Source organism: Diadema antillarum, unplaced genomic scaffold (assembly GCF_040938485.1).
Source record: "Diadema antillarum isolate AM-2024a unplaced genomic scaffold, OU_Dant_1.0 scf00000166, whole genome shotgun sequence".
NCBI classification, from domain to species: domain Eukaryota; kingdom Metazoa; phylum Echinodermata; class Echinoidea; order Diadematoida; family Diadematidae; genus Diadema; species Diadema antillarum.
Genome location: NW_027271055.1, coordinates 694478 through 715778, shown reverse-complemented (window position 1 = coordinate 715778; position 21301 = coordinate 694478). Strand labels below are relative to the sequence as shown.

Below are 21301 nucleotides of genomic sequence, written 5' to 3'. Positions count from 1 at the left end.
TGGACATCATAACCTTTGGATATTCCCTTCGCTGCCTTGAATAAAGACTAAGCGCACCGCGTTTACAATAGAACACCTGTGAACATACCATAGAGCTGCATTTTACAGCTCTATGGAACATACAGAAGACAGTGCTCTTCTTTGTATAACAATAGCGGTTAGTTTCGATTCAGAAGTATAGGGATATAACAACGAGACCAAATTGGTTAAAAATTCATTTACTATGACTAAGCTACTCATTTGGAAATGCTATCATAGCTTGATAAGCATATCTATGCCCGACAAACAAAATGACACCAAAAAGGTTTTGCCACCTCAGATGGTACCAATATCTGGCCTGGCCCATGGACTATAAAGGAGGACGAGGGACTTGTATTCATGGGCTTTCATCTCTTTTTAATGAACCTGGAAACAGAGTCCTCCGCACCAGACCTAGGGTTTCGTTGGCTTTGATAACAAGCACAGGCTGGCAGTGGACACTTCAACGGAGGTCTTGTGTGACTGTGACATCACACCAAGATATCTATATTGACCTGCTCGTGGGATATTGATGTCAAGTAGAGCATACCCTTGCATGCCAGACTTGCGCTCTCTTGTAATAGTGATAACTGCTTTTTTATGTTGAAAACCACCAGCCATTCCTTCGACCAGTCCGACAGTTTGTGTAAGTGTTGTAGAAAGATTTTGTGATTATGTGGAATCTTGATCTCTTGATAGATTATGATGTCGTCCGCAAAGAGGCGCGATTTTTGGACTGAATATTGGCGTTGATGTCATTAATATACAAGAATAGGACAGGCCCGATCACTGAAACATGCGATACCCCAGATGTCACGGGCTGCTTGCTGCCGATCAGAAATGAGTTATGTTATCCAGCAAAGTGCATCGTCAGTTATGTCTTAATACTCGAGTTAGGCACAAAGTCGATGGTGATCAAAGGCCTCTTGGAAATCAAGAAACGCTACATCTATTACTGCGAGTTTGGAGAAGATGTGACCAGTCATGTTTTATACATAGTTAAATTGGGTTGTGGTAGACCGTTTCTGCCTGAAGCCGTGCTGGACATCGGTCTAGGTGTTGTGGGCTGACAGATGTTTTAAAATATGGCTCACTACCATGCGTTCCATAACATTGCAACAAATGCCGATCAGGCGATAGTTGGTCACATCACTTTTAGGCCCAGATTTGTGAATAGGAGTCACGAGCGCCTGCTTCTACTGTTTCGGAACTATACAACTCCCTCGTTGTAACTGTGCTAAAACATAAAGGAGACGACTGGTGCAATGGATGTCCTTTGCGACTGGTTTTAACAATCGTGGTGGTAATTGATCTGGCCCACTAGTTTTACATGGATTTAGCTGAGAAAGTTGTTTGCTACTCCGCGGGCGTGCGTGTGGAGATGGCCAATGCCTCTAGAGGGAGGAGGAGGGAGAAGTATTGATGGCATGTGCTCTCTAGTGAAGACAGACTGCAAGCATTCATTTAGCGACTTCACTTTCCCTTTTGCAGTTGTATAATTGATTGGTGTCACATTGCAAAATTAGGGACTCCATATTATGACCAAAAGGACTTTAGGTTTTCAGTTAAGTTGGCTGCATTGACACCGTCGATGTAATCGCAGGGAGAGCACTGCACTGCTTTGGAGACAATGTTTCGGTATTAATTGTTCCAAGGTTTGCCATGCATCAGGTCTCTGTTTAAGTGTGTCTTGCCTTTCTGTAAGTCTGTCTCTTTTCCGCATCTGTCTCTTCATGGCAGTTATGATCCGTGGGAGATGACGCTTCCCTTTGCTCATCTTACTGAGAATAAAGTTTGCAAGGCATTTGCCAAGAAAGCTTGAAATGCTAATTCCATTCTCATCTACCGTTTTAGTTACAGGAGATGAAAACGGCTATTTATCGGAGAATCCAGCAACAGAGCTGGCACAGAGCTCATCCAGATTTGCTTCGTGATCTGGTGATGTTGAAAGATCTTCCCTCGGTGGCTTTGGAATCATCTTCGGGTTTGTATTCAAGGTGAAGGTTATAGCGTGGTCTGATATTCCATGATTTATGCAAGGACTGCACGATTCCAAGGCTAGGTTAGACGGTAACGAGATCAAGGACCTTTCCAGATGCAGGTCTTGCTATGTCTTTGACAACTTGTGGAAGAGAGAACTGCAAAAGAACGTCTAGAATTTGTTGATAATAAGAGGCACTGAATGGATTTGTCGGATATAGTGTAGGAGTCTCAGTCGATTAGGAATAATAAAGTTACCTGTTATAATGATATTCGAATGACTCCTCCCATGTCTAGACGTCAGGGTGGACAGTGAGAGCAGCAGCTGATTGAGATGTAATTTCTTGATATCACGCGGGCGGTAGAAACTTGCAGTATATAAAATAAGCTAGCAGTCACTGGCAGTATGCATCGAACTCTTGGTTAGAGGGTCTTTCACTGCAAGAAAGACACCCTCTCTATTCTGGTTTCTATCCTTTCTGTAGTTTTAGTAGTTGCTTGGAAATGTGCCTTACGTAGGGATGCTACCATTAACTATTTAAGATTCACATCGAATAATGACATCTCGTTTGTGGCACTCGACAGAAGCATGAAAAGCAGACTATTTTGGAGTGCCTTTCAAACCAAACCGGTTTATAATCATGGGCTTAAGATTCTTGGTACGATTTTTACTAGATGGCCCAACACTTTGACGTGGGACATTCGGTGTTCTTAGGCGTGGATTTCAACACTGTTGATGCTATCACGCAAGTCTGGACCTGAATCCGGTAGCGAGAGTCTATTCTGATGATGATGATGATGATGATGATCCACAGCATTTGTATAGCGCCATTCTGTTATAGAGGCATTCATTCGCAGTCTCCTCCAAGACAGCAATCGAATGCCTGGTGAATAATCTGAGTTTTGAGTGAGGCTTTAAAGTGATCCAGTTTGTCAATTTCACGGAGAAAAGATGTGAGGGAGTTCCATAGGCGAGGAGCGATAGAGGAAAATGCCCGGTCTCCGTATCCCTTGAGATGTGTAATGGGCACCTGGAGAGTAAGGCAAGATGAACGAAGGCCAGGGCGAGGCTGCCGTCACAGCGAATACAGTCGCGAATAAAGTTTTTGCCAACGAGTATGTTGCTGGGAGAGACGTTAAGCCACATTGCCAGCAAACCCGTAAAATTTCCTGGATCAATCAGCTACAGTCTAATAGTAATGTTGGCTAATGCGCTGGTGCATTTATCTTTATAATTCTAACACCAGAAGTAACATGCATCACAGAGCAAGGCAGGATCAGATTCATGTATTTGTACTCCACACATACCGCATGGAAACTCAGCTGAGGCACAATTTGGCCTAGGATTTGGTTTAACTTGACCACTATTCAAAGGAGAATGAGTATGGCAAAGTGACTGGGTGAAATTGATTGAAAACTGATTACCCGCGATGTGTTTTTTTTTTTCATTCTGGCTGGTTAAGAAAACAATGTCATGCTGTAGTTTCTCAAGTTTGCATCTATTTATTTACTTATTTATTCAAGATTTCATGCGTGCTCACAAAATAGGAATGCATACAAATGTATGCAAGTACATCTCATATAGCCAAGACAGAATACATACAATAAGTATACATTGATAAGAAGCATGTTACAGGATAGTATACAACTCCACTAAGAGAGCTACATTACTGGTTGAGGTAGGGATTCATGTTTTGAACATTCCTAAATGAGATAATGAAAAGCCTCTTATGAAATATGGAAGAGCATGTACTTTTAAGAAGGATTCAAGGTAACGAACACGCAAAGGAATTGCAACATAAGCTTAAAGCTTGAGAATCGTTGCAACCCCCGTGCACACAACCTATATATGCTTGTAAATAGTTTAAATGATACTTGATAGGAGTTTGGGGGGGGGGGGTATTTACAAAGAGAGCATGGGAACATGAGGGGGAAAGAAGAAATGCATGTGTGGTGCCTATTTGTCCTGTCGGACATTGACAAGTGAGAGCAAGAAAAAGTGTCAAGTCATTATAAGCAAATTATACTGATTGAATTGATTAAATTTCTCATAAATCCCATTCAAATGTTGATTTCAGGGGAAATATATGATCACAGCAAGTTTAATAGTTAATAGTATCCAGGAGTTCAGCGTGAAGCTGATAATAGAATATGTTTGATCGACCTTTTGAAAGTAACTATTTTTGTAAATTACGAACATGCTGAGGTAGCGCATTCCAGACATCAGGACCGCTATGTCTGACTGATTTATAGGCTAGTGCAGTACCGGGGTTCACTAAATGTATATCTGATGCTTGTCTCGTGGGATACGAGTGAACTGCACTGTTAAGTTGAAACATTGTCGAAAAAGAGACAGGTAGTATGTCTTGCTTAGAACGAAACATGAAGAGGGCAGTCTGTAGGAAATGTATATCATCTACTTTTAAACATTTTAATTTCAAGAACAATGGGTCTGCATGTTCTAGGAAACCAGACCCTGTACATATGCGAACAGCTTTCTTTTGCAACAAAAGGATATTATCTGTCAAACTCTTTGACGTTGCCCACAGAATATTACAATACGAACTATAAGGTAAGATAAGAGTGTTATATAACATCAAAAGCACTTTGTCAGAAACAAAACTTTTTACTTTATATAATATACCAATAATGCGGGATATCGGTGTAGCGATATGATTCACATGGTCACTCCAATTAAGTTTATCATTAATATATACGCCAAGGAACTTTGTACATGTTTTCCTTTCAATGCGGGTACCATCTAGATTGACATTAAATTGTTGAGCACCTGAGCATTTCCTCCCTTTAAAGTGAATGAAATTAGTCTTCTGCACATTCAGAGATAGTATGTTACTTCTGAACCATGATGTTAGCTTTGGTAATTCTGAATTAATAGTGAGTTCAAGGGTTCGAACATCACGATGAGATAAGAAAACACTGGTATCATCTGCAAATAAGGTGTAGGTCAAGATTGTTGAAACATCACAAATGTCATTTATGTAGATGAGAAATAAAAGTGGGCCTAGAATGGATCCCTGTGGAACACCACATTTCAGATACAGAATGTCAGAATTAACAGAGTTGCAGTGAGTAAACTGTCTTCTCATTGACAAGTAGCTAGAAAACCACTGATAAGCCACACCCCTTACACCATAGTGACAGAGCTTAGACAGGAGGATCGAATGGTCAAGTGTGTCAAATGCCTCACTAAGATCCATAAACACACCAATAACATGCTCACGTGCAGCTAGAGCACTAGAGACACAATCATAAAATTTCAAAAGGGCATGGTCAGCTGAATGAGACCTCCGAAATCCATATTGTTCAGGATTTAGAGAGTTATGTTTCTCCAAGAAATCATAGAGCCTGTTATATACAATTCTCTCTAAGATTTTAGAAAAGGCAGGTAAAATTGAAATTGGTCTGTAATTCGAGATTAACATTCTGTCATCTTTTTTTGTGGATAGGGATTACTTTGGCTAGCTTAAATGAGGAAGGAAATACTCCAGTCACCAGAGAGAGATTACAAATATGAACAAGTGGGGTGATGATTGAGCCGATGATTTGTTTCAATAAATATGTACTTATTTCATCATGTCCACAAGAGTGACTAGATTTGAATGCAGTAACTATTTCAAGAATTTCAATGCAGTCAGTAGGCTGCAAGAAGACTGAAAATTCTGAAGGGCCTTTCAGATATTCCCTAAAATTCAAGCAATTCCTATCAATCTTTTTAGCCTGGTTAGGTCCAACATTTGCAAAATAGGTATTGCAAGAGTTTGCAACGTCATCAGGAGAAGTAATTTCTTGTCCATTTTCTAAGATTTTCTCTGGGGCAGAAGTATTGCCTTGATTGCCTAAAACGCCCTTTATGACCCTCCAAGTGGAGGCAATGTTGCCTGTAGTTTTTTTTCAAATTGTGTAGAGTAAAACAGTTTACGAGAGGATCGAATAATTGATGTTAATCTATTCCGGTATTTTTTTGTATTTTTCAATGTTTTCCAGAGATGGTTTCTTTATACTTCTTTCATAGAGAGCATTTCTTCTTTTTATTGATCGGAGTATACCATTAGTAATCCAAGGATGCAATCCCTGTTCCTTAGGTTTTGGCTTTTCATACGGAATGTGCTTATCAAAATGCCCGTAGAATTTCTCCCAAAAAATATCAAAAGCCGTCTCAGTATTTTCACAAGCAAGAACATCATCCCAATCTTCAGAAAGCAAGCTGGCTTTCAGACCAGACACCTTTTCGTCAGTGATCTTTCTCTTCTTATCGTTTCTCACTGGCCCATTCGCATGAGACTGGTAACCATATAGTATGCAAAACACAGGTAAATGATCAGAAATTTCAGAGTAAAATAAACGGACTGTGAAAAGGTTCTTGGAGCTTTTACAAAGATATTGTCTAATAATGATGATGAGAGACCATTGATTCTGGTTGGTTTGTCTATCATTACAGAAAGCGCATTGGAATCAAGAATACTCCGAAAGCGGATCGAGTTAGGGCTGTTTGAAAGCAGATCAATATTGAAATCGCCCATTAAACAAACAGACTTATCACTTGAATTAAGAGTTGACATGAATGACTCTAGATCATTGAGAAAGTTGACCACATCAGTGCTAGGTGGTCTATACAAGATACATACAATGAAATTCTTTCCCTTGTGGAGAACAACCTCAATACATAAACATTCGGCAGTTGCACTTTGAAAAGAGAGATCATTTCTCGGCTTAAACGATAAATGTTCTGATACGTATATTAAAACTCCTCCTCCCCTACCATTTAACCTGTCTTTGCGAATCATCTTGTAACCATCAAGTGCAAAAAGGGGTGGAGATTTAGCATTAAGCCATGTTTCCGAAATGCCTATAATTGAGCAATGATATTTTAGTGAAGATAACAGAACTTCAATATTGTGATAGTTCTTGGATAAACTCCTTGCATTGCAATGCAAAAAACTTAGACACTGTGTGTGTTGAGAGTTATCTTTTTGAGGGTAAAACTCACTGGGTGTATAATATTCACAGTTAGTGCTATATTGCACAGTATACTCATCCAAATTCATTGAATGGTGAGGGAAAATTGCCTGGCAGACTTGGCACAGTCATTTTTAACACAGGCACAAGTAATAGGGAACATAATAGAAAGAATGGGAAAAGAGGGGGGATAATGTATAAATGAGAATACATGTATATATACAGAAGTGAAACAGCAAAAAAAAAAAAAAAAAAAAAAGCAAAATAACATGTTCATATCACTGGATGCTTGATTTGGTTTCTGCTGCTGTACCTAGATCTACTAGCGTTTCGATTACTACGGCTGTGACCGAGAGAATAACCAGGAGCACTGTCACCAGTGGATGGGACTTTGTGTCTTACCGTTGTACCTTGTCACGAAGAAATAAAAAAGGAAGTTGAAAATCAAAATGAAGCAAACCCTTTAGTGACAACTAAATAGATCCATGAATCATTGACAATAAAAACAGGACCTACATTATTTTTGTACTCACTACATTTCTCCAGGCAAATAGGTAATGGTGGATGTTCCAGGTTGATTACCGCGTCCAGGCAGGCTTTCTGGCCGCGGGACACAGAAGCAAATTAATATACTGAGCTGCTGGGTATGGAAGAAGGGTGAATTGAGCCAAACAAGTAGTTTCGGGTGCTTCTTGGCACGTTGGGTGTTGGAGACGGTGCGATTATGAAACAGAAGTCGATGAGATTTATTACCCCCCCCCCCCCATGAGAATATCCACTCATCTAAATAATAACATTATGACTTGATGAGCAAAAAAGAGAAAGTTTGACCGATTTTAAATCAACAAGAGGGAATAGCACGTCTGTCCGTCAGCCATGACGTAACTCACCAACCAGTAGAAGTCAGTTTCAGAAAGCTTAACATATAAGACTCTAACAGTGCTTGCATGGTTTTCATATTCATTCCCACTACAGAAATTATCTATGTAAGATCTTCCATGTGAATATTTTTATCGTTATCAGATTTTTTTTTCGTGGTCATTCTTTGTAACGTTTGTTAGTACATCTGCGTTGAAAGGGTGGTATAGTTTTGGCTGAGATGGGGATTCGGGTTTTGTTTTTTTAAAGAGCATGCTGCTCTAAGAGGAATTTTCTTCAAAATTTATTCGATGAAAATCATGCGGCTAAGATATCTAAAGACAAAGATGAACAAAGAGGTCCTAATAAGAGTTGGGACCCACCTCATATCAGGGTCGTGGTGTTTGAGGATATCTCTGACAATTCAAAACCTATTTTCATCAATGAACTTTTAATTCCTCTTTATTATGCTCTTTATATAGTATTTCAGATACGTGGTTTCTAATTAAAAAGAAAATAAAACCTGAATCCCATCTCAACCAAAACTAATCATTCCCTTTAATACGCACTGCACACTTCATGGACTTTCAGTTGCCCCTGCGAGCTATACATCGCTTGGCTATGGCTATAGCCTTTTGTCAAGGCCCTCTCGCTGTATGGTGAAGAGAGCCCAGCCGAGTTCGTCTTCGCTCGCCCGTCATAGACATCTTGCAGCGAGAGGGCCTTGACAAAAGGCTACGCTATGACATAACGGCCAGCGCAGCATCTGCAGCGCGCGAATGCAATAGTTAGGCAGTTGGCTTCTGTAAATTGGTCTTTCCAAGGTAAAATGGTACATTTCAGGGATGTCGGGTTATATTCTGTTTCCAACATGCATTATATCCCAAAATACAATACGATTTTGAGAACACTTGTGCCTTTTAAATGTCCAAATGTAAGCAATTGTCATGTACTCTTTCCTTTGTATTATGTATTTCAATTTTTACTATCATTATTATTATCATTATTTTAGAGGACACTGTGCCGGCAATTATTGAGCTCTAAGTCAAGGAGATCAATGAAATCAAATGAATTATAAGTCTCTTTGTAAAACGGCAAAATTATAGTTGATTGAAAGTTATCATAATAGGAGGGGGAGGGTTGCACTGACCTTTAATAGATCTTAAGATGCTCGCACTGGCAACTCATGGATTCGCGAGCTTATGTGTCAGCCGGACGGGTATCATAATAGACCCTTTTGATGTATTATGTAGGTTGCAAATAGTGGAAAATGTTTTCGGAGCCTTTTTGTGAAATGTGTTTTGCCTGTATTCATCATTATGTATATATATATATATATATATACATACATGTATGTATATGTATATATATGTATACATATATATAGATATATAAAAGATGACGAAGTAGGGCGGTAATGCATTTCAGTCCAACAGTGCAATTTATTCAGATAAAATTTTCGACGAATACATTCGTCTTTCTCAGGGTCGACAATGACAATTATGAAAGTAAACAAGATGACTCTATTCTCCATATGATAATATATAAGTGCCATAAACATTCCTATGGTTACCACTTTTGTATTATTATATTTTGGTCTGAATAGATAGCACTGTTGGACTGAAATGCATTACTGTACTGGTACAAACACGCGGACTACAAGTATCATATATATATATATATATATATATATATATATATATATATACATACATTTTTTTTAATTCTGTATTGAGTTTGCAAGCCAGGTGTGGTTTTTGAGGGTTTTTTAATATTTACTGTACTTTTGTATGTTACTTTGTATGTTTTTTGTATGGTTTTTTATGCAGGCCTCCTGTTTTTTTAACAGAAAGGGCTACCCTGTGAAAATAAAACGGATTAAATAAATAGAATTAATATGAATAAGGCACAGGTGAAAGGGTGTTAGTGGAGATGCAGCCGAGTGCATGTTGCACAGCATTAATATAAACACCCGATAGTGAGTTACATATCCACTAACGTCCCAAACTTGAACCTGTGCATTATTTACCTTATATGAAATCATTCCATAAACAATTTTCAGTTAGCTTATTTCATAGGTAAATGGAAGTCAGCTACATGAATAACTTGCTTCTCAAAAAGCCAAGATGTCCGAAGGAATGTTCCAATCACACTGGAACCGAACACGAATTGTATACGGTAAAAAGGTGATTGAGCGCGCTTGTAACTGAGTCTGCATTGCTATGGTATGCAGTCATATTGTGATGTCGTTGAGCTTGATTCCCCTGCAAGCTATATTGATTTTTATGCGCGTATCTCTGAGCGGTCATTAGTACGCAGTATGCCCTCTGGGCATGTTAGTCAAATTAAAGACTGGTCACGTAATTGCTCTCAACCAATCATTTAATTATGATCCAACCATTTTATAAAATCGATTATAAGTGGGCCAGAGTTACATGTATCATCGATTTTACGAACTAACATAACTCCTGCTGATAACACACGGCCCAAAACTAGTATGATAGTCAGTGTAGATTTCATGAAAAACGTGCAGAACTGTGTCAACCTTTATCCTATTATATTCAAGGACACTTCATTTTGATTATCTACAATCTTGATGATGTATATACATATGTTTTTTGTTTACTTTTTCGAAAATTAAAAAAAAAAACATTTTGGAATAAAAAAAATCGAAAAGTATTGGCTAGCTATAAAAGTGAAAAAAATGATATAGATTTCATTCCGATGTGGTTGCAATTCAAAGTTTAGTTCAGCAAATGCAGAGCGTATAAAGATAATCCAACTCTAATGGATTACCGTTTCATAATTGTCAGCTATGAAGATCAAAATGTAAGTTGTGAAAAGAGGGTAACTAGAGTGAAACTAAACAATTACAGTTGCCAAATAGGCCAGCCTATACGAATGCAGGTTTGTGTTCGGGGTTTGTGTTTAGGTTTTTCTCCCAACATTTTATGGTCCAAAACCTTTAACATGGCCTTTTGTCCGATACGGATAACGGTTTTGCTTTAATAAGGAAGGACCGAGTTATCGACAACGTGGCCATGCCGAAGGTTTTGAACCATAAAACGTTAGAAGAACCCCTAAACACGACTCTGCAGTCGTGCAGGCTGGCCTGATGATTTGGCAACTTTCATTGACAGATCTCATCCATGCAATGAGACATGCATTGTTCCTTCACAATAACACGCAAACTTGGAAAAAATGCAATTTGTCATTGTTGTCTTTAAAGTTCATTTGCTTAGTCATGCATGACGTTTGTAAATATGATTAGGTATCAGTGGAAAGAGGAAGAGTACCCTTTCCTCACAAACAACACTGCGCTCTCCATAGCTGACAATGACAAGAAAGTAGCCCTCCAAATTTGGATGACTTTTTTTTTTATGTATGCGAATTGTATAGCTCTGTATCAAAAGAGACTACAATGTGTGTTGTGTGGGTGTTTGAAACCAAACATTTTAACTCGGCAGGTTGCCCAAGATTGGAGTGGGCGCCATTTTCGCCACGTGTATTGCCAGCTTTATTACCACGGCTGTCATCGTTTTGGAGAACAACTTCCGAATCACAGAGTGAGTGATGTAAACACCGTGAAACACACACACACACACACACATACACACACACAAACACACACACATATTGCATATGCTCACATTTATAACACATATCTCTCTAAAAAAAATCGAGTGAAAATATTCACTCTTGAAAGAGTGAATACAAAAAAAGAGTGAATTTAGAGTGAATTTGGAGTGAAAATGTTTATTTCACTCGTTTTAGAGTGACCTCAGGGATCACTCCGAAATCTTCGAGTGATCCCTGAGGTCACTCCAAAATGAGTAAAAATAAACATTTTCACTCACAATTCACTCCAATTTCACTCTAAATTCACTCTTTTTTGTATTCACTCCTTCAAGATTGAATATTTTCACTCGATTTTTTTAAAGAGCACATAAATACATATATCAATTATTGTATAGGCCCCTATACATACAGACTCGAATATTCTCGTGTCAGAGGCTTCAGCCGGGGATATGATAGACTGCTCAAGGTAACTAGATATTTTTCAAATCTACGTGTATCGCATATATACTTTTTGGTTTTCATCCCCCTTTTGACAACAGGAACTAGGCCTACATCTTTACATACAAACGAATTAAATAAATGTATGCCCGGAGAGCAGCTATTGCCATCCCCTCCTCAATCAGCAGTCCAACTCTTGCCTCAAGCCAATTCATAATCACGACATGTTCACATTATGGAAAATTACTTGGATACTTAGACACTTCACTCGTTTTTAAAGTTTTGCAATACCTAAGCGTACCCTGCAATGTCTTAATAACATGAAACCAGTTGTGCTTAGGCTATAAAATTAGAGATGCTTTGTAATGTCTTTTGTGTGATGAGTACTTTAGCAATGACATTGACCGATGCTGTTACTGGCAGAAACTTGGTTTCGGAGTTGTTGTTGTTGTTGTTGGGGTTTTTTTTTTGGGGGGGCGGGAGTCAGTGTGTGGGGGTATCAATGAAAGCTGAAGAAAATATGAGTGGGAAATTAATAAGTATATGCGACACGTACGTATATGACGTATAACAGATACCAATCTGGCCACAAAAAGGATGTTGAGTGTATCATGAATCTACACAAGTCAACATGCACTTGCATTGTACTAATTCCCGGGCTCCTTTAAATCATGTTTTTACTGTGTCAAGCAAAAGTAGAATATCAACTATCTCTGGACACAAAGATAAAAGAGGGGAAAGTCGATTGCATGTTAGAGAACGTGGTCACATAATTATTATACTACTGTTGAAATTGAAATTTTATCTTGGAAATGTAGACGCCCGGGGAAAATGTATGTTGCTACTTGTCCCACAAAAGATGAAATTTAATCGCAGTTGGGAAGATGTGGGGATTTATAGGATCTATGACAGCCTTGGAAGAAAGAGAATACTGTACACAATGAAATGTGTTCCTGTCTTTCAGTGGATACGCTTTTCCCCAAACGGAACCCGATGCATTCTTCGAAGCTACTGTGTACATCAAACCGTACTGTCGCATCTCCCCATACTTGGTTGGTATGATGTTGGGATACCTTATACAACACATCGGCAAGAGGAAGCTTACTTTGAAATCAGTGAGTTTCACAGAACATTACATTATTTTTCTATTATACGTATCAATTTCAACACCGTGTTGAAATTGATACGTATAATAGAAAAATAATGTAATTGCACAATGGCATTGTGCAATCAAATTCATTTTCATTGTATATCAAATCAGGCCTGACTTAAACGTTAACGATTGTAGTAGGAACGGGGCGACTATACGCCTCCTCGGTCTGCATCAGAACGGACAACAGAATATCCATCAATGTTATGCAAAGAAGGACATGAATTTGTACGAAAAGCAATATTTTTATAACACCAAATAACCGGAAATATTTATTTGCAGACAGCAGTAATTGCACATTTTCGTATTTCCTTAAAAGACTGCAAGCAAATCGACGTCTAATACACTGAAAGAATGCTCATTATTAGTAATTTCTGAATTGAACTCGTCAGGCAAACAATACCGACATTGGACATTATTGTGTACATGAATTCAATCTACCCATGTCACCAATATGGACCATGACATGTGGACAATGACACTGGTTTTTAATTTCTTGTTCATTAGCATGCGAACCTAACTGATAGGCCTACATTATTCACATGTTATCAATCCCCATGTTCGTGTGACAAGCCAAACGAAATATCACACACTGTGGTTGATACTTACTGGACAGGAACAAAATCTCAATTTCACTTGAGTAGATAGATCCGACAAATTGATATTTATTTTATAATATTGATCACAATGTTGGCTTTCCTGTGACTGTAAGGCATGCAGGGATGTCAACCGTAATTCCGTGCATTTTTTTTCCAAAATGATAATAATAATAATAATAATAATAATAATAATAATAATAATATCACCAAGGAGGATTTATGGAATGTCTCACATTTTATTTTTACAAACCCATAATTGGTCTCTTCAATTTCTTCAAAATCTTCAATTTTATTGGTATACTACTGTTGGATTCATGTCTATACCTTTTAGAGAAATTATTTTGTTTGAAGCATCATTGAAATAAACCGATTTTCAGGCTGTTGTAGCTGGTGGGTGGGTCACTGCTGTCATACTGTACATGGTGGTGATCTACGGTCTCTACGATGTCTACCGTGGTGCGTCGACTCTGAATTTAGCTGCCAGTGTCTTGTACATCACCTTCTCCAGATTCATCTTCGCCCTTGCCGTTGGGTGGATCATATTTGCATGTCACTATGGATACGGCGGTGAGCAGAAAAAAATATTTTCTTTATTGTAATTCAATTCAATTTCAATTCAATTCAAAGTTTAGTTCATTTTCGACAAAACATATGTGACCCTGCACCACAAAACAAAGAGTCGCCAGACATGGATTTTTAGTTAAGAGCATTTTCTAAAAGAGCAGACTTCAAGCTTTAAAATGATGTATAACTCAAAACAAATGGGCTCTCCTAACCTATATAAATATTGGAAAGAAAGCACACACTCCAGAAAAATGTGTATTGAGAAAAGAGGCTCTGAAGTACAGGGTCTATTCAAGCATGTAATCTTCACCAAGCCGTGCTACCTGAGCAATGAATGGGACAAAAAAACAGGATGAAAACCACCAGTTTAACCACAATGGAGGGATTATCAGATTAAGCTGAAATTAAGCATCTTCTATTAACACATTCTGTCCATGGTAAATGCCAACTTTCAAAGCAGTAGCATTATCCTTTCTAAAGTTATTAGAGTTGAAAGTGAAGAATGTGTACAGGTTTTTTTTTTAAGAAATTAAAGGGGAACTCTAAAGACACACCTAATCACACTATTCTAATAGTGCTCTATACCCTGCTAAAAAAAAAACACTTTCCTGTTCATTTTATGATACCAAATTTTAGCATAATGTAGAAGAAGACTTGCTCTTTCAGAAAATATAATAAAGTCAAGACTGACCAAATTGACCCTTTTCACCTATTTTCAGTCCACACAGAAAATCAGTGCGTGCGACTTTTCGTTCGTTTTGTGATGCACGGTCACATATATGTTACACTTCTTTTGACAACAGAGAATAAAGTAAGCAGAACATTATGCAATGAAAAGACTGTACAATAATTGAGGACCTTATATTAATTATACATTGTAGAAAAAAAAAGAAACAGAAGTGGTCGAAATGAAGTACATGTATAACCTTGCTTAAAGTGCGAAAAATGGAGAGACCCACTAAAAAGACAGAGCTTGTAGAATGTAGGCCCCTCTGGAAAAAAAAAAAAAAAAACATCGATGGGAAGATTATTATTGGAGCATCATAAATACAAAAGGAAAGAAGGAAGAAGAGGAAGAAATCTGGAAGGCAGACAATTTTAGACATAGCTACAGCTAAGCCACGTTGTGGATCTTAATGATGAGTGTTATTTCGAACTGCAACAAGCGAGCAAAAGGTGAAGCTAAGTGGCTCGGAGATGTTTGCTCTTGATAGGTTTGCTCAATTACTTTTTTTTAATGGAATTTGAATGAGAATTTTTCAAACTCATCATTTGTAACAATGTCCTTAGCTGTCTGTGAAAGCCATTCCCCCTTTTTTTTCAGCAAATTATTATGTGCGAGGCGGCGATATTTCGTAATCTCCTTTTTGACCTGTTGCTAATGAACAATATGATTTATTTTTATACACTATCACTTCTTTTCCCCTAACCTCCCACGTTCTGTATTTAGTTGAAAGTTGATTGCAATTGCACCTGCACAGCTGAAAGCTATTTGCAATTGCAGCTGAAAGCTACACTGTAAATTGACGGGAAGTATTTGTCTGTAGAGGCCTTTCTCTGCGTATAGTGGGTTTATTCTGTCTAAGCTTTGGTTAAGAAGTGCTTTTTTTCTCCACAGGAGTGGTCAACGACTTTCTGTCCTGGCGATTTTGGACACCTCTTAGCCGGCTTACATACTCCACATACCTTCTGCATCCTGTTATTGAACTTGTGTTTGTGTTCGGCTCAGCCACACCAATGCACTGGTCTATCTTAAACTACGTGAGTATTGCAATAATATATATATATATATATATATATATATATATATATGTTATAACAGCAGTTCATATTTAATTGTTGACAATTGTTATTTTCACTGGGAATGACAAACTCCTTGAAGTGAACGTTTAGGAAATACACGCCATCAGTGGAATGATTTATTTCTAATAATCTGAAAATTGATGAATTTTATAACGTAGTGAAATTCATGTAAGTTTGATTTTTTTTTTCACTCTTCTTGTCTGTCCAGATCATCTTCAGTGCAGCATTCATCTCGCTGAGCTACTTTTGCGCCCTCGGCATGTGTCTCCTTGTAGAATTCCCATTCATCAACCTGGGGAAGATGCTTATGACTGAAGTGAAAGAGGTCCGTGGGAATGGTAAACGCAATACAAGGGATTAACCAACAAATGAAATTTTCCTCAGTCACTGTTATGAAAAGTCGAGTAGATGACAACCAAAGACAGGAAAGTGCGCGCTAATCCTGTACTTTGCTCCAACTAATGAATCCGAAATTATTAATATTGTAAAAAATTTCAAGAACAGTAACAGCACAGGATTCGATGAACTAAGTACTTCCCTTCTGAAAAAGATAATTTATTCAGTTGTTTCCCCCTTATAGTACATATATTTAATTTATCTTTATGTTGTGGAAGGGTTCCAAAAAATCTAAAAATTGCTAAAATAATACCTGTTTTTAAAAGGGGAGACAAACACTTATTTTCTAATTACAGACCCATAGCTTTGTTGCCTTGTATTTCGAAAATTCTAGAAAAAAATGTTTATAATAGATTAATTTCTCATTAGGACAAACACCAATTACTAAATAATTCCCAATATGGATTTAGGGCACGTCATTCATGTGAGGACGCGTTAATAGACCTTCATGATAGACTTCTGAATAATATCAATAACAATAATCGCTCTTTAGGAATTTTTCTTGATTCAACTAATGCTTTCGATCTAATTAATCATGATATTCTTTTGTACAAATTATCTTACTTTGGAATTAGGGGTACAGTGTGGGACTGGTTCCACAGCTATTTAGATGAAAGATACCAATTTACTTTCTACAATAACTGTATAATTCATCATATTCTAGGGTCCAGTGTGGAGTCCCGAAGGGATTCATACTGGGCCCTCTCCTGTTTCTTTTATATATCAATGATTTATGCTATGTATCCTCCTTCTTTAATTTTGTGTTATTTGCCGACGATACCAATATCATTTCCATTCACAGTGATTTTAATTATCTTGTCTGTAAAACAAATACTGAGCTCGTCAAAGTATCTGAGTGGTTTGATGCTAATAAATTAATTGTTAATTATGTAAAGACAAGTGTTATGTATTTTCGTAAACCCACGATATCTCATGTCTTAGATGAAGTTGAAATTAAGATGAATAATGTTCAATTACACATATCAACATCAGTTAAATTTCTAGGTATCATACTTGGCGAAAAATTAAAATTTAACGAACACCCACTTTTTATTTGTAACAAAGTTTCTAAAAATATTGATATATTATGTAAATTACGTACTACGCTCTCTGAAAAGCAGCTATTTATGTTGTATAATTCTCTTGTCCTCCCATATTTACAGTATTGCACTATTCAATGGGCAAATGTTGGTGTTACTAAGTTAGATCCCATACACAAATTGCAAAAGAAAGCTTTACGTATATGCTCTAATTCTGCTTATTTTGCCCCTTCTCAGCCTCTATTCTTCCGTTTAAAAACCATAACAATATATGATATTTATAGATTCAAAATTGCTAACTTAATGTTCTATGTCAATAACAATTTGGCACCAGTCAATATTTCTAATCTATTTCGCCACAACAAAGATGTTCACCAATATAATACTCGCTCACACGCTTCAAATTCAATTATCCTGTAGCCAATAATCACTCCATACTAAAATCTGTTAAGCATACCGGTCCCCGTATCTGGAACAATCTTTCAAATGACATCGCTTCTTGTTTAACCATAACTTCTTTCAAACTTAAATTGAAGAACCTTTGATTCATATTTATACAGAAAATAACCAAGTTCAATAATTTATTTGATTTGAACTCCAAAAGTACTTACAATGATTATAATATTACCCGTGAATTTTATTACCAAGAGGAATATATACATGCATCATGTATGTGACTGTATTTATGGGGGGGGGGGGGGGGGGGGGAGGAGGCGTCGTACTTCACTTGGCTAAGACTTCCTTGTCTATTTTTTCCATTTCAATGTTTCGTATTTTCCTGTGTTTTATGTTCAATTTCAAGCAGTTCATTATTTCACTTCATTAAAAAATTCTGTTCACTTCGCCATGTACATGTACATGCATTCTATTTACCATTGTAATCTGGGGGCTTTACGCCTTTTCACGCTATCGCTTTTTGTAGTCCCCGTTCTCCTCATCAATATTTCTTTTTTGCCATGTTGATCTCACAATGTATATGTTTTTATGATGATTGAGATGAATAAACGAATTGAATTGAAAATTGAGAACAAAATTTAATGGACAGCGCGCATTCCTCAAGCGTATTACGCATATTACCTGAGACTGTCTTTGAAGTTGTTGTTGTTGTTGTTGTTGTTTATCAAGTGTCTTTGATTGTTTTTAGATCATCTTGTTGCCAAATTTTTACCTCCACGAAATAATCGTTATTATAAAACACCTAATTAGAATGTAGCTATTCAATTGGTCGATTGCCCATCACGTGACATTTAGTGAAAAGTTCCATTGCACGCTCTGGATGTCAGCCGTGCAATTTTGTTTGAGCAAAAAGTTCCATTGCACCGCTCTGATGCCATAATAAACAAACATGTGCCGTGCGCACTCAACAATTACAAGCGCGCTTACAAGCGCATACTTTTGTCACTCATTTTTGTACACAACTTCGTTTCGCATACGTGCGTACACTCATTCGTCTTTCACGGAAAATGGTTGCCATTTCTGTGCTTAATTCAAGAATCCGTCAGTACCAAATCTGTTGACGTTCGAGGTGTTGTATAAAACAAATAGTGTATGGTCTTTACTCGGTGAAAGATGAGTCGCACTATTCAACTCGGCTTCGCCTCGTTGAATAGAGCGCCTCTATCTTTCACCTAGTGCGAAATCTTGTACCATCGCAATCGTGACCATTTACTACTTGTATATTACTTTAAAATCTCGTTCTTCCAAATAATCCCTTAATCGAAAAAAAAAAGTTACAACTATAATTTTGAAATCTTTTTAAGAAGATAAAAATACCACTACCTTTGGATGTGAATGTTTCTAGGTGAACTGAGTTTGTATATATTAGCTCTCTACAAATTATCATCATGTAGTGTAGCCATTTTGTTTTGTTTCCATTATTATCACGCGCCTTCCTATCTTCCTCTACTATAATATCTTTGATGACGACCATTCAGTTGGAATTCCGCTGTAAATACTTCCCACTGCGTATAAAGTGGCAAGTCCTTTTACTGTTACATCTTTAAAGTCAGAAACCCAAGAATCGAAATTTGATTTTCATCTCAATTCATATTTAATAAATCGGAACGTATTTACACATTACCACCTGGAAAAGGATGTAATTTCTCAATTTCATTCAAACCTTATAAATGACCATTATTGTCTCGCATTATAATATCAGAAGACAGATAATAAAAATTGCAATCAATTACGTGAATATCAAGTAATGTTATTAGCCTCAGTGAGATCTGGCTAAAGGAAACGTCATCTTCTTCGTACCTTATTATCGGTAGACCTTAGCTAATTATAACTAAGGGATTGGTGGAAGATGCGGTGGTGTAGGTTTCACGTTGTAGCAACAAGTTTCGATTATTGTGAAAGTAATATCATTATATCAGAATGCCTTGAGAGCATTTTTATTGAGGCTATAACTGGAAAGAAAGTTACTGCAATCTATGTGAAAATCTTTATATAGCAACAAATCCAACCTTATCAAATTTATTGAGCTACTTAACCTTTTTTCCTGATAATTACTATGCCATGACATAACTCGTCATGGCTGACTTCAGTTTAAATCTTCTTTCATAGTTGTATTGTTATTGTAATTTACCAAGTTTTCTTGAACCCTACATGCGTTGTCAAATTCCGTCATTCTTCTTATTAGTCAACCTACTCGAATATCCAATACTTTTAGTATCATCGATGATTATATAAGTTCATGTCAATAACTTATCCTCTGATTTCATATCCGATATTGTAGTTTAAGGCCTTACTAATATCATTTACCAGTTATATGTGCTTGTATAACAATTTCTCAATAAAAAGATTCCAACCCACAAACTCTAGTTTCCATGATATGTGTGATTGACAAATCCTGATAGACTTAGAGAGGGATTAAAGTCAGTTGACACGTCCTGTGTTCATAATCAAGGAAATGCAAAATCGTCTTTTAAAATTTTCATTAATACTTTAAGAAATTATAAAACCTACAAAAATTCAACATCTTAAAGGCGTAGTTTAACATTTGCAGAAGAAAAAAAACCCCGGCATAAGTGCTTTAAAACAGTTCTAAAATGTGATTTTAACAACTTAAAGGAGTTAGGCAGGGAGATCCTTTATTACCATATCTGTTTTAATTGGCCATAGAATTTTAGCATGTGCAATGAGAGAAGATGAGCGTGTTAAAGGTTTCACATCTTGAAAACAGAAAGTGGAAAAGGTTCTTTATGCAAATGATTTAACTTTTTTTTAAAGATAAAAATTCTATAAATAGGTTATAATAAACTTTCGTTGAGTTTTATGAAATAAATGATCATAGAATTGATAGAGAGAAGACATGTTTTGTTTGTATTGGAAAGGAAGAAGATACACCAGGGAATAAAAATATTTAGAATTTAGTACGAGAAGTAAAGATTTTAGGATTTTTTTCTTTGGATTTTAATATAAGGGAGGAAATGAATAATAACTAGATATAAAGTAAGATAAAACGTTTGTTAGACAGGTGGAAGCAAAGGGATTTGACCCTTACAGGTAAAGTTCACCTTGTGAAAACTTATGCTTTATCAAAATTGAATTATGTTTCGTTTACAGCAGTTCCAAATTGCGTAATGATAGAGGTTATAAAAAATATGTTTGAATTTTTACAGAATGGGAAAAATATTAAAATAAATATTTTGTGTAGATTCCCCTTTTTGTTCAGACGCAGTGGATAGTATGGTTGAAACGTCTGTTATATATGTGAATAAGAATATGAGTTGGAAATAAATATTGTTTTTGATTATTGTTGTAGTATCAGTACGATGTCGATTTATATACCTTTGTAATTATGAATTAACGGGATTGAATTTGAAAAGTTCTACAGGGATAAGTGTGGGATAAGATCAAGGGTGTAGGAATATGGATGGATATTTGGAAACTCGATA

At 36.8% G+C, this 21301-nt stretch overlaps 1 protein-coding gene across 1 annotated transcript in view; it reads left to right on the top strand.

Moving 5' to 3' along the window:
* LOC139722492 (uncharacterized) overlaps positions 1-16327 on the top strand; it is a 51809-nt gene extending 35482 nt beyond the window's left edge. The window contains exons 11-14 of the mRNA XM_071633780.1: positions 11301-11399; positions 12815-12965; positions 13977-14126; positions 16175-16327. Coding sequence (XP_071489881.1) covers positions 11301-11399; positions 12815-12965; positions 13977-14126; positions 16175-16327 — 553 coding nt within the window. The remainder of the gene's footprint in view (positions 1-11300; positions 11400-12814; positions 12966-13976; positions 14127-16174) is intronic.
* Positions 16328-21301: the final 4974 nt, after the last annotated feature.